Raw genomic sequence first — 23,751 nt, forward strand, 5'->3', positions numbered from 1 at the left:
TTTCTTCTTTATACATACTACTATAGTAGCTTACTGTAGCAGTCTGCGGTGCTGCTGAGCTGACAGTGTCCAGCAGGTCCGTCATCAGTCATTACATAATAAATATATATACCTGTCCGGCTGCAGTACTAGTGATATTATATATATATATATATATATATATTGATTTCATCTCATTATCATCCAGTCTATATTAGCAGCAGACACAGTACGGTAGTCCACGGCTGCAGCTACCTCTGTGTCGGCAGTCGCTGGTCCATCCATAATTGTATACCACCTACCCGTGTTTTTTTCTTTTCTTTCTTCTTTATACATACTACTATAGTAGCTTACTGTAGCAGTCTGTGGTGCTGCTGAGCTGACAGTGTCCAGCAGGTCCGTCATCAGTCATTACATAATAAATATATATACCTGTCCGGCTGCAGTACTAGTGATATTATATATATATATATATTTATTTCATCTCATTATCATCCAGTCTATATTAGCAGCAGACACAGTACGGTAGTCCACGGCTGTAGCTACCTCTGTGTCGGCAGTCGCTGGTCCATCCATAATTGTATACCACCTACCCGTGTTTTTTTTCTTTTCTTCTTTATACATACTACTATAGTAGCTTACTGTAGCAGTCTGCGGTGCTGCTGAGCTGACAGTGTCCAGCAGGTCCGTCATCAGTCATTACATAATAAATATATATACCTGTCCGGCTGCAGTACTAGTGATATTATATATATATATATTGATTTCATCTCATTATCATCCAGTCTATATTAGCAGCAGACACAGTACGGTAGTCCACGGCTGTAGCTACCTCTGTGTCGGCAGTCGCTCGTCCATCCATAAGTATACTAGTATCCATCTCCATTGTTTACCTGAGGTGCCTTTTAGTTGTGCCTATTAAAATATGGAGAACAAAAATGTTGAGGTTCCAAAATTAGGGAAAGATCAAGATCCACTTCCACCTCGTGCTGAAGCTGCTGCCACTAGTCATGGCCGAGACGATGAAATGCCAGCAACGTCGTCTGCCAAGGCCGATGCCCAATGTCATAGTACAGAGCATGTAAAATCCAAAACACCAAATATCAGTAAAAAAAGGACTCCAAAATCTAAAATAAAATTGTCGGAGGAGAAGCGTAAACTTGCCAATATGCCATTTACCACACGGAGTGGCAAGGAACGGCTGAGGCCCTGGCCTATGTTCATGGCTAGTGGTTCAGCTTCACATGAGGATGGAAGCACTCAGCCTCTCGCTAGAAAACTGAAAAGACTCAAGCTGGCAAAAGCACCGCAAAGAACTGTGCGTTCTTCGAAATCCCAAATCCACAAGGAGAGTCCAATTGTGTCGGTTGCGATGCCTGACCTTCCCAACACTGGACGTGAAGAGCATGCGCCTTCCACCATTTGCACGCCCCCTGCAAGTGCTGGAAGGAGCACCCGCAGTCCAGTTCCTGATAGTCAGATTGAAGATGTCAGTGTTGAAGTACACCAGGATGAGGAGGATATGGGTGTTGCTGGCGCTGGGGAGGAAATTGACAAGGAGGATTCTGATGGTGAGGTGGTTTGTTTAAGTCAGGCACCCGGGGAGACACCTGTTGTCCGTGGGAGGAATAGGGCCGTTGACATGCCTGGTGAAAATACCAAAAAAATCAGCTCTTCGGTGTGGAAGTATTTCACCAGAAATGCGGACAACATTTGTCAAGCCGTGTGTTGCCTTTGTCAAGCTGTAATAAGTAGGGGTAAGGACGTTAACCACCTCGGAACATCCTCCCTTATACGTCACCTGCAGCGCATTCATAATAAGTCAGTGACAAGTTCAAAAACTTTGGGCGACAGCGGAAGCAGTCCACTGACCAGTAAATCCCTTCCTCTTGTAACCAAGCTCACGCAAACCACCCCACCAACTCCCTCAGTGTCAATTTCCTCCTTCCCCAGGAATGCCAATAGTCCTGCAGGCCATGTCACTGGCAATTCTGACGAGTCCTCTCCTGCCTGGGATTCCTCCGATGCATCCTTGCGTGTAACGCCTACTGCTGCTGGCGCTGCTGTTGTTGCTGCTGGGAGTCGATGGTCATCCCAGAGGGGAAGTCGTAAGCCCACTTTTACTACTTCCACCAAGCAATTGACTGTCCAACAGTCCTTTTGCGAGGAAGATGAAATATCACAGCAGTCATCCTGTTGCAAAGCGGATAACTGAGGCCTTGACAACTATGTTGGTGTTAGACGTGCGTCCGGTATCCTCCGTTAGTTCACAGGGAACTAGACAATTTGTTGAGGTAGTGTGCCCCCGTTACCAAATACCATCTAGGTTCCACTTCTCTAGGCAGGCGATACCGAGAATGTACACGGACGTCAGAAAAAGACTCACCAGTGTCCTAAAAAATGCAGTTGTACCCAATGTCCACTTAACCACGGACATGTGGACAAGTGGAGCAGGGCAGGGTCAGGACTATATGACTGTGACAGCCCACTGGGTAGATGTATGGACGCCCGCCGCAAGAACAGCAGCGGCGGCACCAGTAGCAGCATCTCACAAACGCCAACTCTTTCCTAGGCAGGCTACGCTTTGTATCACCGGTTTCCAGAATACGCACACAGCTGAAAACCTCTTACGGCAACTGAGGAAGATCATCGCGGAATGGCTTACCCCAATTGGACTCTCCTGTGGATTTGTGGCATCGGACAACGCCAGCAATATTGTGTGTGCATTAAATATGGGCAAATTCCAGCACGTCCCATGTTTTACACATACCTTGAATTTGGTGGTGCACAATTTTTTAAAAAACGACAGGGGCGTGCAAGAGATGCTGTCGGTGGCCAGAAGAATTGCGGGACACTTTCGGAGGACAGGCACCACGTACAGAAGACTGGAGCACCACCAAAAACGCCTGAACCTGCCCTGCCATCATCTGAAGCAAGAAGTGGTAACGAGGTGGAATTCAACCCTATATATGCTTCAGAGGTTGGAGGAGCAGCAAAAGGCCATTCAAGCCTATACAATTGAGCACGATATAGGAGGTGGAATGTACCTGTCTCAAGCGCAGTGGAGAATGATTTCAACGTTGTGCAAGGTTCTGCAACCTTTTGAACTTGCCACACGTGAAGTCAGTTCAGACACTGCCAGCCTGAGTCAGGTCATTCCCCTCATCAGGCTTTTGCAGAAGAAGCTGGAGGCATTGAAGGAGGAGCTAAAAGGGAGCGATTCCGCTAGGCATGTGGGACTTGTGGATGGAGCCCTTAATTCGCTTGACAAGGATTCACGGGTGGTCAATCTGTTGAAATCAGAGCACTACATTTTGGCCACCGTGCTCGATCCTAGATTTAAAACCTACCTTGGATCTCTCTTTCCGGCAGACACAAGTCTGCTGGGGTTCAAAGACCTGCTGGTGACAAAATTGTCAAGTCAAGCGGAACGCGACCTGTCAACATCTCCTCCTTCACATTCTCCCGCAACTGGGGGTGCGAGGAAAAGGCTCAGAATTCCGAGCCCACCCGCTGGCGGTGATGCAGGGCAGTCTGGAGCGACTGCTGATGCTGACATCTGGTCCGGACTGAAGGACCTGACAACGATTACGCACATGTCGTCTACTGTCACTGCATATGATTCTCTCACCATTGAAAGAATGGTGGAGGATTATATGAGTGACCGCATCCAAGTAGGCACGTCAGACAGTCCGTACTTATACTGGCAGGAAAAAGAGGCAATTTGGAGGCCCTTGCACAAACTGGCTTTATTCTACCTAAGTTGCCCTCCCACAAGTGTGTACTCCGAAAGAGTGTTTAGTGCCGCCGCTCACCTTGTCAGCAATCGGCGTACGAGGTTACTTCCAGAAAATGTGGAGAAGATGATGTTCATTAAAATGAATTATAATCAATTCCTCCGTGGAGACATTGACCAGCAGCAATTGCCTCCACAAAGTACACAGGGAGCTGAGATGGTGGATTCCAGTGGGGACGAATTGATAATCTGTGAGGAGCGGGATGTACACGGTGATATATCGGAGGATGATGATGAGGTGGACATCTTGCCTCTGTAGAGCCAGTTTGTGCAAGGAGAGATTAATTGCTTCTTTTTCGGTGGGGGTCCAAACCAACCCGTCATTTCAGTCACAGTCGTGTGGCAGACCCTGTCACTGAAATGATGGGTTGGTTAAAGTGTGCATGTCCTGTTTATACAACATAAGTGTGGGTGGGAGGGCCCAAGGACAATTCCATCTTGCACCTCTTTTTTCTTTAATTTTTCTTTGCGTCATGTGCTGTTTGGGGAGTGTTTTTTGGAAGGGCCATCCTGCGTGACACTGCAGTGCCACTCCTAGATGGGCCCGGTGTTTGTGTCGGCCACTAGGGTCGCTTATCTTACTCACACAGCTACCTCATTGCGCCTCTTTTTTTCTTTGCGTCATGTGCTGTTTGGGGAGTGTTTTTTGGAAGGGCCATCCTGCGTGACACTGCAGTGAGAACTCGTAGATGGGCCCGGTGTTTGTGTCGGCCACTAGGGTCGCTTATCTTACTCACACAGCTACCTCATTGCGCCTCTTTTTTTCTTTACGTCATGTGCTGTTTGGGGAGTGTTTTTTGGAAGGGCCATCCTGCGTGACACTGCAGTGCCACTCCTAGATGGGCCCGGTGTTTGTGTCGGCCACTAGGGTCGCTTATCTTACTCACACAGCTACCTCATTGCGCCTCTTTTTTTCTTTGCGTCATGTGCTGTTTGGGGAGTGTTTTTTGGAAGGGCCATCCTGCGTGACACTGCAGTGCCACTCCTAGATGGGCCAGGTGTTTGTGTCGGCCACTAGGGTCGCTTATCTTACTCACACAGCTACCTCATTGCGCCTCTTTTTTTCTTTGCGTCATGTGCTGTTTGGGGAGTGTTTTTTGGAAGGGCCATCCTGCGTGACACTGCAGTGCCACTCCTAGATGGGCCCGGTGTTTGTGTCGGCCACTAGGGTCGCTTATCTTACTCACACAGCTACCTCGGTGCAAATTTTAGGACTAAAAATAATATTGTGAGGTGTGAGGTATTCAGAATAGACTGAAAATGAGTGGAAATTATGGTTTTTGAGGTTAATAATACTTTGGGATCAAAATGACCCCCAAATTCTATGATTTAAGCTGTTTTTTAGGGTTTTTTGAAAAAAGCACCCGAATCCAAAACACACCCGAATCCGACAAAAAAAATTCGGTGAGGTTTTGCCAAAACGCGGTCGAACCCAAAACACGGCTGCGGAACCGAACCCAAAACCAAAACACAAAACCCGAAAAATTTCAAGTGCACATCTCTAGTTTTAATGCATGTTTAGATTATTTTTATGGATTTATAAAAAAACCAGAATGAATCATACTTAATTATACAAGTGCCACTATTGCTCACCAGATCTTTCATTTAAATTAATGTTTCAAATCTCCTGCTGTCTAGCTTAAGTAAGTGAATAAGGCATCGCAACAGCCGGGCAGTGGTTTAAGTAAAAGAAGTGATGCAGCACTATGAGTGGGTGTAGTAGGAGTGGCCGGCGGACGGTATCCCGGGGGCCAGCATACCGGCGCCGGGATCCTGACTGCCAGCATACCGACAGCTGGGTGAGCGCTAATGAGCCCCTTGCGGGCTTGCTGCGCTCGCCACACTGCGGGCACGGTGGCGCGGTACACGCACCATGCTATTTATTCTCCCTCCAGGGGGATCGTGGACCCCCAAGAGGGAGAATATGTGTCGGCATGCCGGCAGTCGAGATCCCGGCGCCGGTATGCTGGTTGCCGGGATCCCGGCCAGCGGCATACTGAAGACCACCCTTATGAGCTTTAGTGGCGTTCGTATGATTAACAAGTACCAAAATTATTAAATCATTGTTTACTAAGATATGTAATTCAATTGTATCAAACCATTTGTAAGTAATAATTGAAAATAAAAATAAATAAATGTAATAAATGATTTTACAATTTAATAACCTTTATGTGGTTGTGTTTGTCAAAAACCAAATTCAATGCTGTCAGAAGAAATCTGTCACAAGAGCCTGACATACAAAGAGTAGCAAGAACCAGACCAAAACAAATTTAACTGTTATCAAAAGCGCCTCAATATAAAATGTATATAATATCTCATATGTATGACAAGGATATTCCTGAAATACTGCGCAGCCTGTAACTATGTGTGTAATAGTGAGAAATAGAGAACTAAGAAAAGGGAACCGGCTGCGCTGGATTTCAGAAAGATTAATTAATAATGGAGAGAGCCAATATGTCAATATAAAAGACAACCAATTTATTAAAACATGATAGACATTAAAAGTGTTGAAACTGAATAAAACAGATAGTTTTGCATAAGTAGTAACACTGTCCGGTGTCTCACAGTATCAGCACTGTGTGAACTTGTGTAAAATTACAGCTGTAATATATATTGTGCTGAAGTCCATATTCCGTTCAAAGTGCTCAGTGATGATGCATAAAAATGCAAGGTGTAGAATTTCAATAGTAGATGATATAAAAGAGCCAGTGGGTCCGTTAATAATATATTATTACCTCTCCAGTGGGTTGGTCCATATACCGGGCGTCCCCGGACAGGGATCCTGCGTTACCCACACACGGCACTGTAGCGGAGAGGAGAGAAGGTGCTGTTCGGGAATCACCCGGCTTGAGCAGTGTGGTTGGCGACGGCTATTTGAAAGCTTTGGAGCCACTCGGAATCGGGGCGTCTGAAGGCACTGAGCTGGTATCACATGTGAGACACCTGAGCAAGGTGTACGGGAGGCGGGTCCTAACGCGTTTCGTCACGCTCCACGTGACTTTTTCAAAGGTGATTTCCTTCCTCCAAGTTCCCCAGTATTTAACCGTAATGGGTCCGGGGGAGACAGCTGTCTTCACTTAATCTCCATTTAAAAACGAAAATTAATTGTAACCATATGGCTCTCTCCTAACAATACATGAAACATGTATCTATTTCGGACTTGACTTGCAAATACAGATACATAAAAAATACATAAAAAATATATATATATATATAAAAAATGAACAGCGATATTCGTTAAGGTATATATAAAATAACTAATAACGTGGTTGAAGGATAATATAATGCCAGGTCACAGGTGATGATTGACCAGGCATGGATCACTTCAATCTCATGTGTAGACTGAAGAAATTAACCCCTTGTGTGGGGCTTAGAACGCTACCAGAAAAAATATAATATAATATAACTTGCGTATTATATCTCAAATAGATATATGTCTCTAAATCCATATATCTAGCCTCTAAAGGGGGTACATTAATTTATACTTCACCATTCGTTAAATCACATTATATCTAACTGGTCACTGTTTTTTCATTATCATTATCTTGATTTAACATCTTAATGTTGAGGTATTAGGTTTATATTCCGGTCCAATAACACTCTGGCGATGTGCAATCTTAAATGATATATATGTATCTCGTTACTGGTCTATATGTGGAAAAATTTGACTCAGTATAATGATACTACTCAATCATGATAAATAATAGTGACAAAAGTTGCACCGTTTCCAATTTTTATTTATCTTTAGTATACATTCAAATTATTAAAATACAGTATCTCAGGTGGGAGACACTTCATGTAACGACATACCATATTAAACTGGTTAATGTACATATACATATACATATTTCCTGCATATGGAGTGTATTAGTTTTTTTGTTTCTTATTCATTATTTATTTATTATTTTTTATTTTTTATTTTTGGTTTTTCATTAGTTTATTTATTATTATTTTTTTATTTGTTTACTTTATATATATATATTTTTTTCTGTTAAAACAATGGTCTAATGTTGGTTTATGCATATACTGATGGATCCGATATAACTCGGTTCTTAGACACAGAGTTGATAGATACCGTCTGACATCTCAATATATTCTGTGCGCACTCAGTGGCGCATAGGGTTGAGTGATGTTCACCCATTGTAAGAACGTACGATACCTAGTTCAATTCCGACTTCAGTCCGTTAGCTGATAACAGTTATTTTGAATCTATGATTCCGCTGGTATTTTATATGTTATCCATATAGACAAATGTCTCCCCTCTTTACTATTTCTAAGGGGCATTAATGTACCCCCTTTAGAGGCTAGATATATGGATTTAGAGACATATATCTATTTGAGATATAATACGCTAGTTATATTATATTATATTTTTTCTGGTAGCGTTCTAAGCCCCACACAAGGGGTTAATTTCTTCAGTCTACACATGAGATTGAAGTGATCCATGCCTGGTCAATCATCACCTGTGACCTGGCATTATATTATCCTTCAACCACGTTATTAGTTATTTTATATATACCTTAACGAATATCGCTGTTCATTTTTTATATATATATATATTTTTTATGTATTTTTTATGTATCTGTATTTGCAAGTCAAGTCCGAAATAGATACATGTTTCATGTATTGTTAGGAGAGAGCCATATGGTTACAATTAATTTTCGTTTTTAAATGGAGATTAAGTGAAGACAGCTGTCTCCCCCGGACCCATTACGGTTAAATACTGGGGAACTTGGAGGAAGGAAATCACCTTTGAAAAAGTCACGTGGAGCGTGACAAAACGCGTTAGGACCCGCCTCCCGTACACCTTGCTCAGGTGTCTCACATGTGATACCAGCTCAGTGCCTTCAGACGCCCCGATTCCGAGTGGCTCCAAAGCTTTCAAATAGCCGTCGCCAACCACACTGCTCAAGCCGGGTGATTCCCGAACAGCACCTTCTCTCCTCTCCGCTACAGTGCCGTGTGTGGGTAACGCAGGATCCCTGTCCGGGGACGCCCGGTATATGGACCAACCCACTGGAGAGGTAATAATATATTATTAACGGACCCACTGGCTCTTTTATATCATCTACTATTGAAATTCTACACCTTGCATTTTTATGCATCATCACTGAGCACTTTGAACGGAATATGGACTTCAGCACAATATATATTACAGCTGTAATTTTACACAAGTTCACACAGTGCTGATACTGTGAGACACCGGACAGTGTTACTACTTATGCAAAACTATCTGTTTTATTCAGTTTCAACACTTTTAATGTCTATCATGTTTTAATAAATTGGTTGTCCTTTATATTGACATATTGGCTCTCTCCATTATTAATTAATCTTTCTGAAATCCAGCGCAGCCGGTTCCCTTTTCTTAGTTCTCTATTTCTCACTATTACACACATAGTTACAGGCTGCGCAGTATTTCAGGAATATCCTTGTCATACATATGAGATATTATATACATTTTATATTGAGGCGCTTTTGATAACAGTTAAATTTGTTTTGGTCTGGTTCTTGCTACTTTTTGTGTTTTTTCTGTTAGCTGCCTTGTATTGATATAATTGTCTAGATTCTTTGATTTGTACTGAAATTATTGTTTGCTATGGCGGACTTGACTTGCCTATCAGAATGTGCTAAAAGGAGACGCTGTTATGAGGCTAACCTCAATAAAGATCCTGAGACCCATACTGTTTCCATGATACAGAATGACCGAGAAAGAGAATTTAATGCTCTCTTTTATAAACTAGAAGATCTTATGAAAACGGAAACCCGCCACTGGTGGGATATGGTCACTCTGCAGAAATATATTAACAATAAGAAAATTCCCAGAGGTCTCAGGATCTTTAAAACTTTATCTTTTGTTGATGATCCCACATTAAAATCTAAATGGGACTCGACGTTGGATGACTGTTCATTTGCATTAATGGAATTATTGGTAAATTTCCGCAGAGATAAAACCTTATCACTTGCCCAGGAGATTGAAGAAACTAAGATATGTTTAAATAGCTATTCAGATCATCCACAATTCCAACACAATGATTCCAAGTTGAATCACAAAATAGAAGTATATGAGAAAGAGGTGATCGAGGGTAAAAATAGGAAATTCATGAGGGACACCGAGGATTATAATCTGAATAAAGTCCGTAGTTACAATAAGAATTTTCAATCAGTAAATAGAGGGAGATCCAGAAGTACCTCCAATAAGAGATCCTTTAAAAATAGGAATAATTATAATAACAGGATGCCCAACAGAGACCAGAAGTCTCAATCAGGGAGTTATCACACTACCTCTGCCACATCTGGGCATGACTATAGACAGTCTCTCCCTAATAAAACCCCTCTAACTGACTTATCTGTGAGACCCAAAACCACTATTTATACACATTCTCCGCCTAAAACTGGACAATTGGTAAACAAGTCTAGTCATCCTTTTTTAGAGAAGGATACGAATCTTCTAAAATACAGACTCCCGTATCATACACACAGTCGTTACGATGTCCTCAGAGTAGATTCCCCCAAAAGAGTAAGAGAAGAAAGCTCAGAGGATGCAGAGGAGGCGTCAGGTTACAAAGAAAAAAAGCGAGACTTAAGACCATAAGTCAAACTAACATCTTTAATTTATCCTCCTCACAAATCAGTCAATCAGAAACTCAATTACTAGCTAAGGGTCTCAAGTATGCCCCTTCCAAACCACCAGCCTTCTTTAACTTATTTGTGGAACTCAATTCATATGTGCGTACATTAACACGCAAAAGATACTTTGCCACAAAGAACCTTAAGAAACACAACCAGGATGGTTTACCGATTATATTAGATGATCAGGATAGAACCAGCCTCGATATGTTAGAATCCTTACTTCTTGAGAATAATTCTTCTACACCCACGATACAGATTTATAATCATGAACGTGCCAATGATCGTTTCCTTAAATTTAGGAACAAATCTCATTTCTTTCCCCAGCATTATAAGAGTCCCCCTATTGATATTTTTTACAGAAAGACACTGGACGATTTTAATAACCTGTGCCAGCGTGAACGAAAGAAATTTAAGTACAGACATAATCTTTCTGTCCAGGAGAGAACAGCCTTGCAGAAACTTGCCGGTGACCCCTCCCTTGTCATCAAGCCCGCAGACAAGGGGGGGGGGGGGTATTGTCATCCAGAACACCGAAGACTATTTAACTGAAGCTTACCGTCAGTTGAATGATGGGACCACTTATGTAAAGTTACCTGATAATCCCACACAGGACTTTCATAGACTATTAACCAATATGGTCAGGGAGGCCTTAGAGAAGGGTACTATCACGAAGGAGGAACTTAGATATTTAGTTCCCTCTCACCCTATCACTCCCACGTATTATCACTTACCTAAGATCCATAAGTCACTCACGGCACCTCCTGGTCGTCCCATTATTTCTGGTGTGGGTTCCCTCACTTCTAATTTATCACATTTTGTTGATTATTTTTTACAGCCACTTGCCACTTCTTTACGTTCACATATTAAGGACACCACTTTTTTTCTGAATGCTATGACCAACATTAATTGGAAAAACACATTCTTTTTTATGACCTGTGACGTACAGGCACTATATTCCAACATCCCACATCACAAAGGCATATCTGTGATTGCTGATTTCCTTTTGAAAACACATTCGATTGACCATGAATTACAGAAATTTATACTTGATGCAATAGCCTTTATACTTTCACATAATTACTTTATTTTCAATAAATCTTATTATTTACAAAAGCTTGGGACGGCCATGGGGACGAGGTTCGCGCCGAGCTTCGCCAACCTATACATGGGGGCCTTTGAGCTCATCCATGTTTGGGGGCGGAGCTTTGGCGCGGACCTCGTCTACTATGGCCGGTACATAGATGACTTGTTTTTTATTTTTGATGGTGATATTTCCCTCTCTTCTCTTTTTCTTGATTTACTAAATGATAATGAGTTTAATTTACGGTTCACTGGGCACCAATCGTCTATTTCCTTCCTCGACATTTCACTCAATATAGTAGATGGGAGAATTTTAACCAAAACGTTCCGTAAGGATGTTGATACTCTCAACTATATTCATTATAACAGTGCACATTATAAACCATGGCTTAACAACATTCCATTTGGACAACTGAGACGCATGAAACGAAACTGTAGTGAGGATGTAGATTATCACTCACAAGCGGATGAACTCTCCTCTTCACTCTTGAATCGGGGCTATCCAGCGGGGATTATCAGAACCGCACGTGAAAGAGTTGATGCTCTTAACAGAAAAGATCTACTGTTATCTAGACATCATTCTCCAAAGTTTCAATCAGACCAACCTCATTTTTTATCACAATTTAACTGTTCCTCATCCAAAATTAGGAACATCATTTGCAAAAACTATCCTATTCTCCTCACAGATCAGGTACTTAGATCTGAGTTGAAAGAAATACCGTCAGTTATATTTAAGAAATCTACTAATCTTCAACAATCTCTTGCCCCTAGTTTATTCGTAGATAAAAGAAATTTGGGGGATTCCAAAACTTCTGTGAATAATACCCAATGGTTACCCAGAGTAGTAGGTTGTTTCAAATGTGGCGCAAGTCAATGCCTCACATGCTCCTATATTCAGAACAATTCTAAGACCTTTTCTTCCTCAGATTTATGTCAATTTGATATTTGTTCACACATTAACTGCAATAGTTCTTTTGTAATATATATACTTATCTGTAAATGTAATTTAATTTATGTTGGAAGGACAACACGTAAACTAAGGATTAGATTTCTTGAGCACAGACGCAATATTCAGAAGGGCTTTGTGTTCCATAGTGTCTCCCGACATTTCTCAGATAAACATCAGAAAAACCCAGAAGGTATTCAGCTCATAGGTATTGAGTATATCAAACCGACAGTAAGGGGTGGAGACAGATACAGAAAGTTATGCCTTAGGGAGAACTACTGGATCCATAGACTGAGAACACTCACCCCTGATGGACTGAATGAAGCTATCGAATTTGACCTCACTTAATCTAGACATAGTTTTGTCCTTAAATCGTTCGGTCCCTCTCCTTTTTTCTGATTAATTTACTCCGTCACTACCTGGGTTTAATAATTTATACTTCACCATTCGTTAAATCACATTATATCTAACTGGTTACTGTTTTTTCATTATCATTATCTTGATTTAACATCTTAATGTTGAGGTATTAGGTTTATATTCCGGTCCAATAACACTCTGGCGATGTGCAATCTTGAATGATATATATGTATCTCGTTACTGGTCTATATGTGGAAAAATTTGACTCAGTATAATGATACTACTCAATCATGATAAATAATAGTGACAAAAGTTGCACCGTTTCCAATTTTTATTTATCTTTAGTATACATTCAAATTATTAAAATACAGTATCTCAGGTGGGAGACACTTCATGTAACGACATACCATATTAAACTGGTTAATGTACATATACATATACATATTTCCTGCATATGGAGTGTATTAGTTTTTTTGTTTCTTATTCATTATTTATTTATTATTTTTTATTTTTTATTTTTGGTTTTTCATTAGTTTATTTATTATTATTTTTTTATTTGTTTACTTTATATATATATATTTTTTTCTGTTAAAACAATGGGCTAATGTTGGTTTATGCATATACTGATGGATCCGATATAACTCGGTTCTTAGACACAGAGTTGATAGATACCGTCTGACATCTCAATATATTCTGTGCGCACTCAGTGGCGCATAGGGTTGAGTGATGTTCACCCATTGTAAGAACGTACGATACCTAGTTCAATTCCGACTTCAGTCCGTTAGCTGATAACAGTTATTTTGAATCTATGATTCCGCTGGTATTTTATATGTTATCCATATAGACAAATGTCTCCCCTCTTTACTATTTCTAAGGGGCATTAATGTACCCCCTTTAGAGGCTAGATATATGGATTTAGAGACATATATCTATTTGAGATATAATACGCAAGTTATATTATATTATATTTTTTCTGGTAGCGTTCTAAGCCCCACACAAGGGGTTAATTTCTTCAGTCTACACATGAGATTGAAGTGATCCATGCCTGGTCAATCATCACCTGTGACCTGGCATTATATTATCCTTCAACCACGTTATTAGTTATTTTATATATACCTTAACGAATATCGCTGTTCATTTTTTATATATATATATTTTTTTTATGTATTTTTTATGTATCTGTATTTGCAAGTCAAGTCCGAAATAGATACATGTTTCATGTATTGTTAGGAGAGAGCCATATGGTTACAATTAATTTTCGTTTTTAAATGGAGATTAAGTGAAGACAGCTGTCTCCCCCGGACCCATTACGGTTAAATACTGGGGAACTTGGAGGAAGGAAATCACCTTTGAAAAAGTCACGTGGAGCGTGACGAAACGCGTTAGGACCCGCCTCCCGTACACCTTGCTCAGGTGTCTCACATGTGATACCAGCTCAGTGCCTTCAGACGCCCCGATTCCGAGTGGCTCCAAACCTTTCAAATAGCCGTCGCCAACCACACTGCTCAAGCCGGGTGATTCCCGAACAGCACCTTCTCTCCTCTCCGCTACAGTGCCGTGTGTGGGTAACGCAGGATCCCTGTCCGGGGACGCCCGGTATATGGACCAACCCACTGGAGAGATAATAATATATTATTAACGGACCCACTGGCTCTTTTATATCATCTACTATTGAAATTCTACACCTTGCATTTTTATGCATCATCACTGAGCACTTTGAACGGAATATGGACTTCAGCACAATATATATTACAGCTGTAATTTTACACAAGTTCACACAGTGCTGATACTGTGAGACACCGGACAGTGTTACTACTTATGCAAAACTATCTGTTTTATTCAGTTTCAACACTTTTAATGTCTATCATGTTTTAATAAATTGGTTGTCTTTTATATTGACATATTGGCTCTCTCCATTATTAATTAATCTTTCTGAAATCCAGCGCAGCCGGTTCCCTTTTCTTAATACAAAGAGTGGAGGCAGCTAAAGGCACAATACACTTACTGCAAAAATCACATTTTGAGAATTACATTTTTACATGTAATCTCACCAAAAATATACATTTTGCCCAAACACTATGATAACTATAAGAAACATGTACTGTATACAGTATGTTAAAAATGTAATATTGAACATTTTCTATAGGTATATTCTTTGTGGTGTGCATGGTCCTCATGGTGTTGAGTCTTGGAAAATCTATTGTGGTGATAAAGTTTCTTCACATCGATAAAGAAGAATCAGGGGGTCGTCTGATATCCCGTTGTCCCATGCTTGCTCAAGGAACGCATCAAAATGAAAATATAGACGATATCTCTGTGGGTTCGATAAATGAAACAGCAGGTATCTTAATGTGCTCTTTACTGGCTATATTACCAAACATATGCTATGATTCAGATATGGTAAATTTAATTTTAATACTGTACTATAAAATATTGCTCCCACAGATTATAAATACATTATTCAAAGCAAGTTTTCCATCAGGCAATAATTAACCATGTTTAATAGTAGTTTTTTTTTTAAGTTTCACATATAATTATTTTTATTATTATTTCTGCTACATAAAAACTTAAACATCTGTTTTTTTTTTTTACACTCCCTCAAAAATATTTGAAACCTCAGCTGGTTATTCTGTTTATAGTATTTAAACCCTTTCACCCATACCATTTCTTCAAATGAAGAGTCAGAGACAGATCAGAGGTTCTTAGGTAATATTGATTAGAATAGGTTTAATATATATATATATATATATTGTGTACAAAAAGGTGCAGATAGCGCTACAACCTGAATATTCTATAACCAGATATCCCTGAGATGGGAGATCTTGAATTACACGTGAAATGGTGCAAAAATTAGCAAATTAATAAATTAATTAAAAAACACTCCCAAGACAAATGGTGTCGCAACCAGATTTCAAAAAAGTCCAATTCCCAGGGGAACTTAGTTTTCAAAATTGTTCTAGTGGTAAATCAGTTGCGCCTTCAGTGTTCATAAATAATACGTTGCAAATCCTTAGGTGATAATTAAAATATGCGTACCAGACATACGTAGAACAGTCGCCTTATTTAAGGTGTCTTTGCATCGGGATGTTCCTTACTCGTACTGACTCTCCATTCCCATCCGTCCGGGTGTTGGTGTGGAGTTTGTACGTATATGCAAGACAATGTATCAATACACTGCTCTTAAAAAGTGACTAGGTGCTGCTTTGTGCAAAATTTGCAATAAAGTGAATATGTGCAGAAGAAGTGCTGTAAGTGCTTGTTAAAAATATATATATATATAATATGAATAAAAGTACGAATATATTACTGGCAGTGTGCTGACTCCCTTTTTTTCAGGTAATGTGCTTAGATACCATTTATTAAGGGTGCAACACCATATAGCTCAGTAATTCAGAGGAGATCTAAAAAAGAGGTATATTTATATGAGGCACTTACATCTAAAGTTGCACTAAGTTAAATGATGCTGCCGTCATTCCGTCATCAGACTTAAGTACCAAGAGCGAACTCAAGCTTCGGGTCATCTAAAGTTCTCTGAATCTTTGCACATCCTGACACCACAGACTTCTCCTCTCCTCCAGCCGTTGCAATAAGATCCTATTGCAGTAATATATTCGTACTTTTATTCATATTATATATATATATATATTTTTAACAAGCACTTACAGCACTTCTTCTGCACATATTCACTTTATTGCAAATTTTGCACAAAGCAGCACCTAGTCACTTTTTAAGAGCAGTGTATTGATACATTGTCTTGCATATACGTACAAACTCCACACCAACACCCGGACGGATGGGAATGGAGAGTCAGTACGAGTAAGGAACATCCCGATGCAAAGACACCTTAAATAAGGCGACTGTTCTACGTATGTCTGGTACGCATATTTTAATTATCACCTAAGGATTTGCAACGTATTATTTATGAACACTGAAGGCGCAACTGATTTACCACTAGAACAATATATATATATATATATATATATACTAGGTGCTTCATCGCGCCCTACGGGCGCTCTTCACACCGTCGCAAGGGGCTACGCCCCCTTAACCCTTGCATGCCTTTCTGGGGTTTAATATTTGTATTATATGGAGTATTACCTGCATTCCTTTGTTAGTGGTTAAATATTGCACAATGAAAGGGCGTGCGATGGTGAAGGAGGCGCAGCCCCTTGTGACGGCGTGAACAGCACCTGCAGGGCACGATGTACAGAATGTAGCGGGTGCGGGGGGGGTACTGCGGATGGTGTCTGTAGATGCTGCGGGTGGAGGGGGGGCAGAAGTGGGGGTGGGGCCCGGATGGGGAAGGTTCGGGAGGTGCTGTGGGTGGGGGAGGGGCAGAAGAGTGGGGGATGCAGATGGGGGAGGGGTCCGGAGGCACTGCAGGTGGGGGAGGGGCAGGGGTGCCACGGGTGGGAGAGGGGCAGGTGTGGGGATGTTGTGGATGGGTGAAGGGTTCCGGAGGTGCTGTGGGATGGGAAGGGACGGGAGTGCCGGGGGTGGGGTAGGGGACCGCAGGCACCATGGGTAGGGTAGGGGCAGGTACGGGTGGTGCGGCGGATGGGAAAGGAGGTCCGGAGGTGCTGCAGGTGGTGGAGGGGCAGGTGCGGGGGTGCCGTTGGTGTGGGAGGGGTGGGTGAGGGGGGGACCGCGGATGGAGGAGGGTGTCTGCAGATGCTGTGGGTGGAGGGGGGCAGGTGTGGGGGGAGACATATAAGGGGGGTGAATGGTGGAGGGGGCCTGGAGGTGCTGTGGGTGGTGAAGGGGCGGAGGAGTGGGAGCTGCGGGTGGTGTAGGGGGTCTGGAGGCACAGCATGTGGGGGAGGGGTGGAGTGCCGCATGTGGTGGAGGGGAAGATGCGGAGGTGTGGTGCATTGGGGAGAGGTCTGGAGGCGCTGCGGGTACTGTACATGCCATAAAGGGTAGTTGGAGGGTATGCAGTAACAGGGCCAGGACAGGGGTGACAGGGTCAGAACAGGGTTGACGGGGCCAGGACAGGGGTGACAGGGTCAGAACAGGGGTGACGGGGCCAGGACAGGGGCGACGGGGCCAGGACAGGGGCGACGGGGCCAGGACAGAAATGACAGGGACAGGATAGGGGTGACAGGGCCAGGGTAGGGGCGGCAGGACCAGGACAGGGATGACGGGGCCAGTATAGGGTTGACAGGGCAAGCACAGGGGTGACAGGGCCAGGATAGGGGTAACAGGGCCAGCATAAGGGTGACAGGGCCAGGATAAGGGTGAAAGGGCCAGGATAAGGGTGGCAGGGCAAGGCCAGGGGTGACAGGGACATGACAGAACACAGGGCACGGGAGAGATTGGTATTAGGGACAAAACAGTGGTGACAGACAGATGTGTCTTACCGGAGTCACTGCTGCTGGCTGCTGCTGTTCCACTCCAACCTGTTGGGATCTGCTGCTGCTGGAGACTTGGCATGGCTGACTCTCTCAGGCTGGAGTCCTGCTTCCTCTGCCCGTCCGCATCCCTCCCCCCCTCCTCAGTCACACACCGCAGACCTCGCGCAGCTGCCGGGCACTGTGGTAAGGTGAGACTGGAAATGACTGGTTAGCTCCCAGGAGATGCTGCGGCTGGAGGGAGGAGGGGGTCATAGCAAGCACGTGGCGCGGACCTCGCGGCTGCCGGGCACTGTGGTAAGGGGAGACTGGGAGTGACTGGTTAGCTCCCAGGAGACGCTGCGGCTGGAGGGAGAAGTGGGTCGGAGCCTGCAAGCAGCTCGGATTTGTGCAGCGCTACCCGCCAGCTAAAGTGTGTGAATGAGCTGGGCGCACCTCACTGCGGGTGGCAGCGCTGCAGCTAGCGGTGGGGTTGCCGGGGCTGGAGATAACAGAGGCAGTACGGAACCTGCACAGCGGCAGGTGCCCCACAAAACTGCAGCTAAGAAGCGTGGAGTGTGCCAGAAAGTGACGTTCCTCCGCGCCAGAGAGACCCTGCTGAGTATGCCGATGTGGGGGGTCAAGCACACAGTGAGCCGGTGCCCGTCTGTCTGTATGACATACCCCTCACACACCCCCATACCTCCCAAATGTCCCGATTTTCGCGGGACAGTCCCATTTTTTGGGGTCTGTCCCGCTGTCCCATCCGCGGGTCGCAGTGTCCCGCGGTGGGGGGGGCAGTTGGAAAGCTCCTGTACTCGCTGTTCTGCTTAGCAGAGCAGCGGTGAATAGTGGAGACAGAGGGAGAGGGGGCATTAGGGGGTACAGATTAAGGGGGGGTTCCAGCAGCAGAGCCGGATTAAGGTGGGGGGGGGGCAGGGGGTACGTACCGTTGGCCCCACAGTTTTAGGGGCCCCCCCGGCTGGAGTAGCTCTGTCCCAGCTCAGAAGCTCAGCCCCCCCCCCCCCCATACTGCCAGCAACAACGACAGCATTGTGCTACAGTCAGCACACGCTGCTGCGTGTTGGCAGGTCTGTGGTGTTACAGGGAGGCAGCAGTCTCCCTGCTTTCTTCTGCCTGTGCGGGTGTGTAGGGGGGAGCGACCACCTCCTCTGTATTTAGCCCTAGCTGAGGGGCCAAAATCCCATTTTAAAAATAAAAATCGGAATTTGCATAAGGGGGCGTGGCCACAGCAGGCACAGCAATGTGATAGGGCTCCCCTGTCTCAAGTGCCCTGGGCCCCCCGGACTCATAATCAGCCCCTGGGGGCATGCCAGCAGCTCACAGAGTGCTGGGCATGCCCCCTCACTGACGAAAACGGGAGCCCTCCCGTGAAGCCACGCCCCCTTTTTGCCGAGTGTGTGTCCCTCCTTCTGCCTGAAGAAAGCTCCTGCAGAAAGCTGGGAGGTATGCACCCCTGCCTGTGACATGTCCATACCATCTGCTTCTGCTCCTAGTCTCCTATAGATTTGGCCAGATCTGTGACTCATTTGACTAACTCCGCCCAGTGTTGTGACTCCGCCCAGCGTTAGCAAATGAATCACAAAGTCACAGATCTGGGCTATTATATAGGAGATATATATACAGGTGTGTACTTCAGTAAGTGAAACACTTGCTTACAGTACTGTAGGGCAGCAAAGCTACACATATAATGTCATAAACTAATTTATGTCAACGTGTTTGTGTAAATTAAAAAGTGTTGCCTGTGATTTATTATATATACTGTCATTTGATGTTATTTATTAGATGAAAGTATATACCACTAGCAAAGTTGTTGTGGGTCAAGAGTTAATTGCAACACAAAAGCAGCTAATACCATCAATGTAACTTTCCTTACTTATACAGTAGGTGTCTAATACATTACATTTATACCTATCTCTATTGTTCAGAATTATTGTATCCTTTTGTGAGAAAGTTATGACAGAGTTAGGTGTCTTGCCCTATTTTTGGGTGACTGAGTTTTTCATTAATTGGTTCTGAACTGATTAATTCCCCCATGCATTTGTTTCTCAGCCATGAGATTATATCTGCTGGGCTAGTTCAGAAGAATCTAGGCAAGTGGGACAATGCACATTGTTTTCCTAGAGGTTTAAATTGTCTTTCTGTATCTGACAAAGATTCAGATGATAAATTTCTTGCCATCTATTGAAGAATGAGCTGAAGTGATTTTAAAGTTTCACAAATAAGAGGTGGGCTCCATTAGATAAACACATCCTCAGGACCCTCTCCCCTTGTAGTTTGCTGGTTGCCTATCAGTCAATGATTCAGGGTGCCGTGTTCAAAGATGAGATGGCTATTTTTTGGAAGAGAAGAAATTTCCATTCTTGCTTTGCTGTCCACTGATGACATTGATGATGATTATTATTATTATTATTATCCTTTATTTATATGGCGCCACAAGGGTTCCGCAGCGCCCAATTACAGAATACATAAACAAATAATCAAACAGGAAAACAGCAACTTACAGTTGATGACAGTATAGGACAAGTACAGGGTAAATAAACATAGTTACATCAGCAGATGACACTGGAATAAGTATCAGGTGGCAGAAGACTGCTGGATGTGGTGCAGTTGAAGATTATTAAAGTAAGAAAGGATAAGCACATGAGGGAAGAGGGCCCTGCTCGTGAGAGCTTACATTCTAAAGGTTGATTTACAAGATAACCCTACATGCCGCTTTACAGTTTGCACCCTAGCAGAAAAGGATTTAGGGGTGTAAGAATAAATCCACACATTATCAGGGGGCATCATTTGTAGGTAAAATATGTATTTGCAAATATTGGTAATGTAAACATTTCTGTGTTGTCTAGTTTAAAAGGCAATCTTTTAACTAAATTTATCCATTGGATCTGGTAGCATGTCTAGCATATCTCTTCAAGACTATACACATTGAAATAGCTTTTATTCTGCATTCCAGAAAGCAACTGTGGTATAGAGGACGATATGTTTCCAAGCCCTCCTATACCAGATGATCCACTAATGGAGCAGATCCTACAGGAGGTGACATCAATCCGTTCCTACATCCAAGAGATGGAATCAGAAGAAGCCTGGCATGCTCGCTGGGTCAGCCTGTGCTATAGATTAGATAGCCTTATGTTCCGAACCTATTTGCTGCTGTTTGCAGCCTATGCAAGCACTCTTAGTTTTTTATGGTGGTCATGGAGCTCTTACTGTGTAGCCTCATAAAAGCACCTAAGTTGCTTGTACAAGTTAATGCATTACAATTGTATTTTGTGGTTGAAATGGGGTACTGACACTTTTTATTTTTAATTTAAAATTGCTTAATTGAGACAGGAAGAATTTATTATAGTTACTTGCCCTAAAGTCATTAGTGTTAAAATAAGGTAACTGAATTCATGTAATAACCAACCCAACTACATTGTTTAATTTATTTCTACATCTCTTTCTGGCTCTCTGATCCTTTAAAAAAAATTCTTTATAGAAAGCATCTGACTTTATATGAGGGCTGGAGTGCCAAATATGGTAAAGGACGGATTTGTGTAGAATGGAGAGAAAGAAAAAGAAATGTTCCTTATACAAAACCTAAAGCTTAAGAACAAATATGACTTCACGTTTTAAAACTAATAATTGGTTTAAAACGTGTAAGTTTATTTAAATACATAAAATGAAATGACATCTAAACCCTGGTCTGCAATTTTAATATTAATAAGAATGTTTTCTCAAACATTATTAAGTAATCAAGAAATAAGAAGTCTGAGAAATTATAATTACACTTCTTAGTCCTAGGTATCAAGAAATTTCAATAATAGAATCATACTGTCAATTAATTTGTTGTTTTATTAATTATTTTTATTGTTATGCAATAAAGAACAAAAATATTCTCAACAAAATACCCCAATTAAAACATAGTATTCAAGAAGAGAATATTTCTCATCCAATGGTTCATATCAGCAGTGATGGGTACAGCCATTCCTTGCATAAAATAAGTCAAATGTTGTATGAGCAGAAAATAAATAAATAAATGTCAAAAAAGAACAAAGAGTCAATAAAAATAACAAGTAAACAAGCAAAACAACAAGGGTGCCTGTCCATCTGGTGCACAATAAGAGTGTGTAATCATCCAACAGGACCCCACACATCCCGAAGCTCACTTGATAAATAATGGATCACAATAATAGGTTACATTTTTTATTACAGTCTGTTGAACAGTAGGCTTTAAAAAAAATTCCGTTTGGTTGAAGATTTCTCTATTTCTTTTTCTAAGTCTGGGAACATACAGTAGCACGTCTTTAAAAATATAACGTTCTATGAGGTCCTACTATACTTTAGTGAGTAAAGGAAGGGAGGTAGATATCCACCCTGTGAGCTACTGTCAAAATAACTGTCAAAAGGAGGAATAATTTAAGATAAGTGGAAATCCTAAGAATCCAATTGTCAAAGTTACTGGGCGGGACTGCACCGGGCGGGACTGCGCACTTCTTCCGAGTTCTTCCTGGGAGAGACAAACTGCACGGATGTGCAGCTTATGCTCTCCTGCATAGTGTGACCGTGTCTGTCCGCAGCCGCACCCTGCATATGTGTAGCCACTGTGTAAACCGCTTTACTGCGCTGTCACTCTGATATAAGTTCCTGCTGCTGCAGAACCTCTTATGTGTATAATGAACTGTTACCTCTGTTCTCTGAATAAACCTCCAATCTGGTTAAGTGCCATTGTGTGGACTAACATCCATATACGACACCGCAACACTCTGCTAACAATTCTGGGGTGTATCCAACTACTCTATAATTGGTTGTTCATTTGTCAGGCCAAATGACCTGTTCTGTTCATTCAACATGACACCTGACTGGTGTAAATGCACTGCTCCAGATCCTCCCACAACAAAGGTAAATGTACCTTATGAAGCCATTTTTATTGTAAATATTTTACATCTCTTTTGCCTGGTATGAACTATTTTTGTGCCGGCTACATGACGCATTGTTTCATCTGTGACCTGCTAACCTCTCTTACACTAAATACATGATTTACCCTTTTTATAAATGACAGAGCTAAAGCAGATTTGACTATTTTCACTTGTCACATTCTATTGCTTTGAGCTGAATTGTACAGATGAAACAAGGAGCATGGGATTTACTCCACAGATGAAGAGGCTCTATATTCATTCTCAGTACAATGTAACAAGGAGGTCTTAGTGTTGTAGGATATTGCTGCTTTGAAGGGCTTCCTGAGCATCATACGCTGGTGATGGGATCACATTCAAAATTCAAATTAACCTTGATGCTTATTAGATCAGTGAACCCAATAAAATACATTTTAATGTTCAACACTGCATGAATTGAGCACACTTCGTGATCGAGCACACTTCATGATCTAATCACAAAGCTAACAAGGTAATGGAGCTCAGCTGAGAACTTGACACTCCTCTAGAGTCTGGATACAGTACAATTTTGAACCTGAGGGAAGAAAGATACTGGGGAAAATTTCAGCAGATTCACTAAACTTATGTGTATGTGTGTATGTATGAAAGTATGTATGCATGAGTATGTATATAATGTACATATATTCTGTTAGATGAAGTCACTGGAGGGGATCCGGTCACGTGACAGGTGCTCGG

The 23,751-nt window shown here is 42.4% G+C and overlaps 1 protein-coding gene across 1 annotated transcript in view; it reads left to right on the plus strand.

Annotated features, from left to right (window-relative positions):
* The window catches only part of HTR3B (5-hydroxytryptamine receptor 3B), a 76,667-nt gene extending 54,765 nt beyond the window's left edge, over positions 1-21,902 (plus strand). The window contains exons 8-9 of the mRNA XM_063941889.1: positions 14,935-15,129; positions 21,096-21,902. Of these exons, the coding sequence (XP_063797959.1) occupies positions 14,935-15,129; positions 21,096-21,364 (464 nt within the window). The 3' untranslated portion in view covers positions 21,365-21,902. The remainder of the gene's footprint in view (positions 1-14,934; positions 15,130-21,095) is intronic.
* The last annotated feature ends 1,849 nt before the right edge of the window (positions 21,903-23,751 follow it).

This window comes from Pseudophryne corroboree, chromosome 10 (genome assembly GCF_028390025.1).
Source record: "Pseudophryne corroboree isolate aPseCor3 chromosome 10, aPseCor3.hap2, whole genome shotgun sequence".
NCBI lineage: Eukaryota > Metazoa > Chordata > Amphibia > Anura > Myobatrachidae > Pseudophryne > Pseudophryne corroboree.